Here is an 11,928-nt window from a genome sequence, read left to right as displayed (position 1 = left end):
ATTAGGATGTACAATCACGTAGGCTGAGCTTGAAGACGAAATCACACATATAAATATTGGTATACAATAAGGAGAGAGGTGGTGACCTGGGGTAAGTGTTCAACATTGACCCGGTCAAGGCTAAAACTAAAACACGACATACTATTTAAGTGTTGATGGTATCAATATTAAAGGGACGTAACCGAAAGAAAATCTATGATTGGTGATCAGGCTGGGTTACGGTCCCTAAGACCGTAATTAATATCTGAATATTTTTGAATATTTTTTTTTTATACGACAGGTTTTGTGTAAACAAGAACTAATTCAGGGTACCAGGATTGATGAGCAATGAAAACCACGCGGGTATTCAGTCAGCGAATAACATTTGGATTTTGGCGAGCAACATCCAGTAGGCCTATACCCTTATGAACTGTGTTTTTCTTCCACACTTTTTTCTCCGGGGGAAGAGGGACTTGATATTTTCGACATTTACCGGCAGGGGGTGGGGGTGGCGGCCAACATTTTCATGGGGGGGGGGGGGCGGGGTGGACTTTGATAAAAGTACATGTTATTTTATATACGGTAGACTTTCTTCGGAGATGCATGGAAGAAAGTCTGCTTATGAAAGATCATCCACTATGCACACTAAACCTCAGTGGGTAACAATTACCAGAATCTCCACTAATGAAGTATTACAAAAATACTACTTTACTACCTATTTAACAATATTATTTGAATAATATCGTTAAATTGTATTAAGAGATGTTAGATGCACATTGTAAATGCAGTGGTACCTCGACATACGAGTGCTCAGTCGACTGAGCTAAAATTTCCTTTGACGTACGAGCGAAATTTGATATAAGAGAGGCTGGATTAGCAGGTTTCAAGGAGAAAAAACATGGATAATTAAGATCATATCTAGAGAAACGGCTGCATTATACATATATTATCAATTCATTAAATTAATAGATGCTAGATGCTCGTTGTAAATACTTGAAACGCCTTCAAGCATAGTTTATTATTTCAAAACATGATAATCATTTCCAGTTAGTGCTCAAGGTAAATCGGTGTCAACGGGAAACTGTACCTGTGGCTTAAGGACTTCCTGGTCGAGAGAGAGATAAGGACCAGAGTCGGCGAGGACCGCTCTGGTGGTGCCAAGCTGCTCAGAGGTTTGCCGCATGGGTCAGCCCTGAGTTGTACACTCATCCTGGTCTTTATTAACGACCTTTCGACCTGGGTGCACTGCACCCGGACCGCCGCCCAGCAGAGAGCTAGTCTCCAGGGCAACCTGGATCGTATTGCAAGCTTCTGCGAGTGGAACTTGGAAAACAACACGGAGATGACAGTATATTCCCTTTTTACTACTGGTCGTGAAATCCTGAAGGAAGTAGGCTAAAATGGGACAAGAAACCAGTATACCTAGGCAAACAACTGGACCAGAAGTTGACCCTGACATTAAGAATCTATGTAATAAAAGATCCAGGAGGTTAAATATCTTAAAGAAATTGACCCAGACCAGCTGGGGGCAGATACGAGGCTCTTGAGACTAGCGCTCTACCGCTAGGCCACGCCGTGGTGTAACATTTTGTGGGTAGGCTACAAACATACTAGAATATATTAGCCCTCTCACATTTTTCTTCTTCGTTCTGTATTGTAATATTGTATGGTATTTCATCCAATCCAACACATTTAAGTATTAAGTGTCAACATGTCATGCGTCGTATGACCTGTTGACTCCATAGCCGTTTTCTACGCAAGAATAATTTACAAGAGCGCTGTTGTTGGATTTCTGCCCCGGTATCCGAACTCGGGACTTAAGATAGCTACCACTAGCTCTGACATCCGACCAGTCTGTCTCTACTGCTCGTTTAAAAGTACAGATGTTTTCAGCAAACCACATGACAAGTCGATAAATACACCTAAGTTATGACACAAATTCTCATTGATTTTGCTCGGTAAACCTTACAACTCAGACACAGCGGTTACACAGCTATGAGTGTTTGTAAGCGTGTTACGAAATAGAAAGGGAGTTGAGAAAAATGAGAATAAATGAATGCTGTCCCAACGCAGTTGGGTGATTGCAAGTAGCTCGAAGGGTTATTATCCACAGTTAGCTGTATAAAGGTTTCTGTTCCCAGCTAGTTTTGCTGTATTGCTTCTACATACCCATTATAAATTTTGAGTTCCTTGCTAGTTTGGCTGTCGTCCCCAGCTAGCTTATTGCTTCTACCTACCCATAATAAATGTTTAAGTTTCAAGCTAGTGTGGCTGTCGTCTCCAGCTAGCTGTATTGCTTCACCCTCCTACTCATTAAAGCTTTCAGTTCTCAACTAGTTCAGCTGTTGTCAGTAGCTAGTTGGATTTCTATACCTGTGAAAATGTAAATTCGTTTTTGTGGCATTCGGCGAAACGTCCATACATGCACAACCGCATTCCGGCAAATGTTCATCCGCGAATAGGCTCCCGATCAAATTTTATTTAGGGAACTATATTTCATTCAAAAGTCAGGCATTCCCTTAAGGAAAGCCTTATGTCTAGTTGCGGAGTAAATGGCGTAACAGTAAAAGTGCTAGTAAACAAGAATATAGGAACCGTAAATTTTTAACTTAATAACGATAATATGTGTAAAAGTCAGTAGAACAAATACTGCTTTTTGGGGAACGTCAATTAATGTTGTCACACAATCATTAAGACTGGATCCAGTACCATTGAAAAATTTCTCAGCTGGAGTCTCTAGTAACGACTGAAGGAAGCAGAACAACAAGAAATTCTAATTTTAAAAATATATCAAAGGCGGTCACAGCTGTTGTTTTTATTTGTTTACACAAGTTTCTGACGGTAATCAACGGATCTACTGCCTGTAAGTATGGCTCAATTCTTTGATCCTGTTTCCGTCAGGTTGTATTTTAAGCATTATTTGAGCCATTTCGCCTGTAAAAGATAGAGAGACGTGTATTATTATTACATAGTTGTTTTTTAGAATGTATATACACATACAACTAAAATGTATATTATCACTTTCGTGTATTTTAAAACGCAAGGGTACCTGTATATTATACAGGAACCTTCGAGTTTCTCAAGTATCCCGCACGTGTTCTGTGACCCACGCTATCGCCCACACGTCCTCAACATACACAACAACAACATCGTCTTTGACTTCTTTGACATCAATGGGATTATACGTTACGGTGTTTGACTTACAAATTTATTGCTACAACATTTTATTATTAAAATGCTGCTTACAAAGAGATTTTTATCGTCTAGTTAGCAATATAAAAGTTATTAAATTAAGATTATTGTTCAACATACGCCTACAGACTTCTGTTTTATCAAACGTAAATCATAGGATTCGATTTGTGTTCACGCTATCTTTGGGAAATCCTACACATGGATACAAATCGTAGGAGAGGGACAGTGGCGTTGCCACTAATTTCATCTCTTAATGTACGCTTCAAGTTTTGTATAGGTGTGTCAATCATACATTTAAGAAGCAAGAATAATTAGCAAAAATATATATGCTAACTAGGTAGGAGATTTGTCAAATTTGATCACAAACAAACTATCTCATCTCTATCAGAGATTAATATTTTTTATTCTTGCACGTTTCAAATTTAACAAACGGTGAAATAAAGAAACTTTACTCTGATAGATATAATCGTACATACATATATATATATGTGTATATATATATATATATATATATATATATATATATATATATATATATATATATATATGCGATATTTCGGGTGGGGGGCTGGGGCGGACAACACTTTCCTTTCCAGGGGGGTGGCAGACACAGGTATAAATATATGGTTTCTATATAAATTCAATTTAGTTCGTTGTGCCCCCCCCCCCCCCCGAAGAGATACATAGAAGAAACTCTGATTTGAACTTTATAAATTATCTAGCCGTTCCGGCCAGGCCCTGCACTTGCCTCTATGCAACCTATCTGAAAAGGACCATTACTTGGTGTATAGTAATTGCATATACCTGGCATTGCCCGGGCTAGGAGATATATATTTTTTCGAATTAACCCTAACCACAACCAACCAAAACGAAAACAAAGAAAATAATAAGGGAAGTAATTAGTGCTAATGGATTAAATGAAAATAATTTTCAGACAAAATTAGAATTTTTGTGATACATTTTCTTTAATTTTATTTAATGTACATGCCGTCAATTAACACTATAAGTTTTGAAAATACAATTTGTTTTTAAACACCTTCAATATTAGATTTTTAAATCGTTAATTTAAATAAAGAGCACTTTATATACATATATAAATAAATAAATAAATAAATAAATAAATAAATAAATAAATAAATAAATAAATAAATAAATATATATATATATATATATATATATATATATATATATATATATATATATATATATATATATATATATATATATATACATATATGCGGGTGTGTGTGGGCAGAAGTGTGAAACTCTTCATGGTGACGCCAATGTTCAATGTGTAGCTATTGAAAGAACATTAGCACTTTCAGTCTAGATGTGTAGACATGATTGAACCGGTCAATATCGACGTTTGATGACAAAAGTCACGCTAGAATAAGTAGAGTAAAGGGAGTGGCTTGCACTTGTTGTGTGCTGAATCTTTACTTTCTCACATGGGCGTGTATATTTTAACACATGATGGGATTCACGTAATTTATTCACTCTTGCATATTTATTTTTTATAACTATAAGCTTTTTACAAGCTTTTACTTCACAACGTCTGTTGCTTCTTGGGTTTGTGGCTAATCTTGTAACTTTATTTTGCAGCGATCTATTTCAAATTTTTCAGATACGTTCGCCCTTAAAGAAACACACAAAAAACATTTTCGTTATCTAATTGGACATCAGAATATTCATATAAAAATTAATATATTCAATAATAAAAGGGGAGATAACTAGTTTGACGCGAACGCCCTGTCAGTCGGCTGAGCTGTGGTTCACGTTGGTTGCCTGAGCGTCGTCCACTAACTAAGGGCAGCTGTCTTTTATAGCTATTGTTCGGGTTTTAGTTTTAACGCAAGAATTTTATAAGTAGCCTTTGACGAATAAAACAAATATTTAAAAAAAAAACTTTATAATAGCAAGCTTTTCAATGCACCTAAAATAAGAATAGGACAACTAACTTATAATACAGCGAAGGTATTCCAACTTTGCAACGGCAATGCAAGAAAATATATTTTAAAATCTAATTGATTTGGCTACTTTTTTTCAATAATAAAAGTGAAGCTAACACGAATAGATACTTGGTTAGCTACCATAGGTAAACTTTTTGGGTACGATTGGTTGCTTTTTTTCTGGTACAAAATACTAAAAATAACAGATACGTGTCTTTTACAGATCGCAAAATATTGATCTGATTTTAAAGGAAATATTTTTAGTCTTGTTCTCTGGGATGCATTAATTAGTAACGAATTATCAAAAAGAAGAGGTTTATTTTTTTAAAGTTGTAATAATAAGCTTTTAAGTGCACTGGAAATACAATAATTAATAGTTTATTTCTTTAATAAAAGCATGTGTCGCTTATCAGATCTCTTACAGAGCAATCGATTATGGAATCAAAGAAAGCAAATTTGCATTATTTTCTTCTTTTCGGTGTAGTTTTTTTTTTAAAAGTTCCCTTTTTTAACGTGACGGTCCATGGAGCAAGTGAAGTAGAGTTTACGTGTTTCCATGATCTCGTCATATGAAAAGATGGTGTGCTCAGCACTATCACTCTTCTTCTTTACCTAACTTGAGGTAGGTACCCAAGAAAGTAATATTCTACTTACTTGAAACCGGATTTGAACTCAAGACTGAATATTACTATAACGTTCTTCTTTTAATATTTGACCCCAAACTAGTAATGATTTTTTAAAAATAGAACTTGCTTGTGCAATTTTATTTTTCGAAACAGCAGACTAAATATCTTTTTCTCATTGAAAACAAATACATGATGGTCTCTCAATTGTTTCAGTATGAGGCTTCGCCTTTGGATTTTCATTACTAGCAATAATATTTCCAACACGTATTTTGATTGGCTAACTAGTCAATATATACTGTTTACATCAGTGAACATACACCACTTTTTGTTGTGACTGACAGTTTGAAACAAAAAGCTTCCACTCTGGTAAGTTTTAAGCGACGTCTTTCTAATGTTTATTTTTATAATGATAAAACTTTAGAATTATATTCTTAAATTTAAGGTTCTGATCATTTTTAAACATGATTGTAACTTTCCAAGAAATTGAATGATATAATCAAAGTTTAGAAAACTACCCTAGAGGTAGCAAACAAAAATAGAAATCTTAAAGATATTTATTAAAGAAACAAGTTATTTTGAGAATCATATTTTTTTTAAATCTTGAAGCGCCGTCATTAGTTGATGCTTTTTTTAAATTGTAAGTTTGGACGAATTAGAGTGATTATATTGCCGACATTAGATGTAATATTAATCGTTTCATTTACTTGTCTAGAGTGGCTTATGTTAATATATTAATAACAACTTTTATCAGACTTTTTACAATACTGCATCGGTTTAAAAATGTATTTTAAATTATGACAATCAGTCTTAATTTAAATATTAAGCAGATAAGTATTTGCAATGTTAACGACAATCAGTAAATGTATTTTATTTTATTTAATTGATACTTCGTTGTATAATGAGGTAGCTTTGAACAAAATAAAAATTAAATATCGTGGCAGACCAGTAGATATCTTACGAGTTATAGATTCTGACTGCGTCATTGGGAGATATTTCTTGTTTGAATAAAACTTTGGTTTTATATAATGTTTTCAGTCAAGATTCAAGCAAGTATTTACATCATTGAAACAAACTATACGTTAACAAAAAATAAAACTCGCTAAACATTTCATGAATGATTGATCGAAAGCTCAGCTAGTTTATATCGTTTTAGTCTATCGATTCAAACACAAACGTAGTACGCGGTTTATATCTTCAGTAAATTTTAAAGATGTAACTGCATCTTCATTATTTCATGATCACTGACAGACTATTTATGTGCATTACTTAATTTAAACAATTTGTAATAAGTATAAATCTTTTACCAGCAGGATAAAATACACATCCCTTCCATATTCAACCTCCGCGCCCCACACATCCTAAACACCCCTCGTATGCAATGACGTGACTTACGTTGGCTTAAAAATTTCGTTTCTCAAATTTTTTTTTGCAATCAGATTTTTAATTAATATTTAGTCGCTTGTAATTAATAACGCTTTTATTTAAATAATAGTAAAACTGCTGTTGAGATTCACTACGAGGAATCGAATAAGTTATTGTTGTGAATTTTTGATAAAGATTAATAAACGATTCTACGCATCAAAGGGTATTTAAATTCAAATCATTATAGCTTAATCAACCATAGTATTTTATGTTTAGACTAACGCTGCAGAAAAAAAATAATTAAATCAGCTTCTTACAAATGTGCGAATGTATTGTCAAAATATTTCTAAATAAGAGCAATTTACGTAATGATAATGAGGTTTATGGAAGAACTGTGAAGAGAAGTTCTGATTAAAACACTAATATGCTATTAAAATGTTGGAATATCGCTAAACGGTAGATCTATAGAAAATACAAAACATTAACAGCTTTCGTCCTCCTTGTTTTTTTTAAATTCTTAATAGTCGAAACAACTAGTTAAGAATTATTTAAGCAATATATACTGCAGAAATGAAATCACATTAACACATTAGTGTAACTACTGACGATTATATATATTATTATGGATTTTACTATTTGAAATGAAACGAAAAACAACTACTGATATTAGACACATTGTGTTAATTTTTATTTATATTGTTCGGCCTCTTTTGAACATTGGTAACATTTGATAATAGTTATTTAATAATTATGTTTGATATAACACTACCTATTCTTGGTGCGCAACCAAAATCATAAAATAAATGTTTATATTAGTTTTATTTGTTCCGTGATATATGTATTTAAAAATATGTAAATTATGTTTAATTGTTATTACTATTTTTTTCAATCACAGGTATATATCTATATCAATATATAAGCTGTATCAGGATGAAGATTGCAAAAGTAAACATTACAGCCATACTGCTTATGTGCATATCATACGCGCATGGTGAGTCAAGTACTGAGTTCTTTTCCAGGCATCTCCCGAACGAAATGAAATTGATATAGAAAATATATACTTAACAGTGTGCGCCCCCCCCCCACCCTGAAATGTTAGCCCGCCCCCCCCCCCCCCCCCACCCCCCGCCCCCGCTTCAAAAAAATTTCAAGTGCTCCCCCTCCCCTCCCCAGGAGAAAAAAGTCTGAAGAAACACGGGTCTAGTAAGATCCTACACGGTTTGAAAAAATAGTTGAAAATATTAAATAAAACTGAAACAAAAGTAACCAATTCAACGTTGTAGCCTCGCGGTATTAACGTCTTCTCTGTATTGATTAAAAACCATCAAGAAAGTCCATTCGATTGTCTCGTTTGCATTTGTATTTCTATACTCGTTAATATTCAAACTCACCACCCGCTGTTATGTTAAGCTGTTAGACATTTATTGTTGTTTCAGTTTAGCTTTTCAATTATTGACGCGAATAGACCGTATTGCTATACCAGCTTGCAGTTCTGGATTGGGATTGATTTTAGGCTTGTTATTAAAGGATTTTATTACGTTGAATAAAACTTTAACCTTTTTCTCATTTTCCGATTGAAGTGAAATTCTGCACAGTGGTAGAATTTGAATGACAATGTAAGATAGCACACTAGTCTTAAAGTTTAATTTAAAACATTACTACTGAAAGGTGAGATAATAAATAATTAAACAGAATTTTAGCGTCAGTAGATGGGTACCAACTCACGTTAGGAAAAGTAATGGCGGCTAGGCATAGTGATGACAACGCTATCTCTTCAAAGGCCGAGTTCACAGAAACAAATGAACTCTACTTCACTTGCCCTATAGACCGTCAGGTTTGAAAGGGAAATTTAATTTTACTTACTAACGATCGCTTGATCAATGCGAAATCTAGGGTAAACTGGTTTCACGACTGGCATGTTTGGTGCCATATCGTAGACCACAAACTAAAAGAGGGCTGATAACTCAAGTTTAGACATCCCAAACTTACGGATGGTTGGTAACGCACATATTTTTGGTCGTAGTTTATGTTGTGATAACTTAATTTAAAACGAATAACTAACACATGGAAAATAATTCCCACATACATTGTTTATTTTAAAAAAACATTTAAAAAAAATAATATTCATAATTCACAAGAAATAACTAAAGCGGGAGTGATCTCCCCTAAACTTTCTCGAATATTCTTATATAACACTAAGGAGATGTCAACTCGGGATATAGACATGATTTTAAATCAGTTATTACATACTTAAGCTTTTTGAAAATAGAATAGAATCTCATAGAAAAAAGAATTTAGCCCCAATTGAACGGCAAACAATATGTGTATAATAGTGCGGAATACTAGTACTTTATAAATTCAAATGCGTTTTTTTTTCAGAAATCGGAAACACCTAAATTACTACTTCCGTTTAACGAAAATTACACAAAATGTAACATAAGGCAGAAAATTAGATCTTTTACTTTCAGAGAGACATTTCATTTATCTATGTGAAACAGTACTCAAGTTATACGCCTTTGAAAAACCAAAAGTAGAATAAGTTCCACTTTCGGTTACCGAAAATTGCTGAAAATTTGACACAGAACTACAAATGTGTTATAATACTTCAATATGAAATTTCTTCATCCTATCTGTAACGGTACTCAAGTTAGCGTGTTGACAGACATCAAACAAACACAAATATACATACATACATACACACACAAACATAAGGAAAAAATTGCAAAACTGTTTTCAACACTTTCTCGATACTTCGTATACAAAAAAAAGTAAACATTATTTTTTTTAAATGCATTAAAAAGGGAAAACAAATTAGGCTTTTGTAACCTTACTGAAGCTATATGATGGTATGATTAAAATTCAATAGCTTAGGGCCTCACTTATAGATAAAATATTCCTTTTCTTAGGGAGTTTATTCATAAGTTTAAGCTCCATAGCTTAATATAAAACCTGGATTCGCTTTTTTTCCCTCTCGGCATGCATTCAAAAAAAGAGAGGTGTTGTTGAAACATTTTAAGCGGTTGTCCAAAAGCAGCGACATATTAAAAAAAAAACAACAGCTTGAAACTAGATTATTTTAATAGCAAAATAAACCCATAGTATCGAGACATTATACAGACATTATCAACGTTTTTGCTACTTTGTTTTAGCCAAGTGTCGCTGCCAGCAAATTACAACGGTGGTCAATGGACAAATTGTGTGTTCGTGCAACCCAGGCTATAAAGTCAACCCAGCTAATACTGCTAAATGTCTAGGTAAGAGTGTCGATAATGTAAAATCGATAAATTAATCAACATGATTGTAAACAAAAATAATTTGGTCCCTATTTATAAGAAAATGACCTGCTTTTTAATGATGTTTAGCTGAAATTCACGCAAAAAGATGTTAATATAATAAAAAACATAAATGACAACTAAAATGTATTGTTAATTAATTCATGAGTCGTATTATGCATGGTATTAATTGATTTAAAATGTCGCTTACTTATATAGATATATGAACACTTTTTTAAAAAACTCAAATATTTTTTCCTTCCTTATGGTTATAAACTTCGTGATTTTAATAACAAACAAAAAACTTTTTCAAATTTAAAGCGTTTATTTTCGTGTGTTCGTTGCTTTGTTTAGGATTATTTTTGAAACATATAGTGGTGACAACAATCCAAAACTAAATAAGTAAGTAGATCAACCAATTCCACACATCATAATACAAATAAGTATTAAAATAAAACATAATTATTTATTGGTTTGGAAAAAAATGTATATCTTTAATGAATCAATGTCTCAAATAGCTTTATATAAAACTTAATATCTCTAACATCGTTCTTCAGTTTCACAATACATACTTAAAATGTTACAATGAAATATCTTTTAAACGTATTTCACTAAAGTGTGTTACTGAATAATCGCGATAGTTCTTTTTGTAGCTTTACTAAAACTCAATATTTTAGATGTTAAAGGCGTGTTCATTTTCTGCGTGTTGTACTAGTTAAAAATTGTGATTAACCGGCTGATAGAATAAAGTATAACATATACAAGTGTAGAGTATTTATTATTTGATGTAAATTTACGCTTTCTCTTGTTCCAACCATTTCAGACATCGATGAATGCAATGCACAGCCAAGTCCATGTCAACAAGTTTGTACCAACACTATTGGAAGCTACACCTGCTCATGTAATGATGGATACGTCATAAATAGCACAGACCCTACACAGTGTGATGGTAAGTCTCAGAATTTAACACATTTATATTTCCTCATTAGAAAAATTATACTTTTTGAAATGCATATTTAACTCAGATTAATGATACATTTTGCTTACAAACATAACTTCTAGACATCGATGAATGCAGTGCTCAGCCAAGTCCATGTCAACAGAATTGCACCAACACAGACGGAAGCTTCACTTGTTCATGTAGACCTGGATTTGCCGTAAATAGCACAGACCCAACAAAGTGTGATGGTAGGTCATTTAATATACGCAAATCAACATTTCTTGTTTTTAAATTCGGCCAATATAATTATATAATAAGTATCAATCTCGTGTAAAATGAAAAACAAAATGATAATGATAAAAGAAACAGTTTACTGCGTTTCACGTAAGATTAGTATTAATGGGTGTTTATTTTTTTACTGATATCGTATACGTCGTTTTATAAGACAAAATTGTATTTTGATAGCACATAAAGCAGGCACCAAAAAAAGGATTGATGATTGAAAAGCACTTTTTAAAATCAGCTTCTATACAATCCAAAAATGTATACACATCTACACATTCATATACACAAAAAAACACACTCAAACACACACACACACGCATATA

At 33.1% G+C, this 11,928-nt stretch overlaps 1 protein-coding gene across 1 annotated transcript; it reads left to right on the top strand.

Moving 5' to 3' along the window:
• Positions 1–6,076: 6,076 nt before the first annotated feature.
• On the top strand, positions 6,077–11,410 carry LOC131946233 (fibulin-5-like). The gene is made up of 5 exons (XM_059306955.1): positions 6,077–6,112; positions 8,004–8,099; positions 10,258–10,362; positions 11,204–11,329; positions 11,406–11,410. Exons 2-5 carry the CDS (start codon positions 8,039–8,041, stop codon positions 11,408–11,410), a joined length of 297 nt encoding a protein of 98 aa, XP_059162938.1. The 5' UTR covers positions 6,077–6,112; positions 8,004–8,038.
• The last annotated feature ends 518 nt before the right edge of the window (positions 11,411–11,928 follow it).

This window comes from Physella acuta, unplaced genomic scaffold (genome assembly GCF_028476545.2).
Source record: "Physella acuta isolate Inbredline_101_S28 unplaced genomic scaffold, ASM2847654v3 ptg000007l, whole genome shotgun sequence".
Classification (NCBI taxonomy): domain Eukaryota; kingdom Metazoa; phylum Mollusca; class Gastropoda; family Physidae; genus Physella; species Physella acuta.
Note: the sequence above shows the minus strand (reverse complement) of the source record. Positions and strands in the feature narration are given on the sequence as shown.

Coding starts and splice junctions, on each gene's coding strand:
- LOC131946233 (XM_059306955.1), top strand. CDS start 8,039: ATGAAGATTGCAAAAGTAAACATTACAGCCATACTGCTTATGTGCATA. Junction 8,100..10,257: donor GTGCATATCATACGCGCATG/GTGAGTCAAGTA, acceptor ACTTTGTTTTAG/CCAAGTGTCGCTGCCAGCAA. Junction 10,363..11,203: donor TAATACTGCTAAATGTCTAG/GTAAGAGTGTCG, acceptor CAACCATTTCAG/ACATCGATGAATGCAATGCA.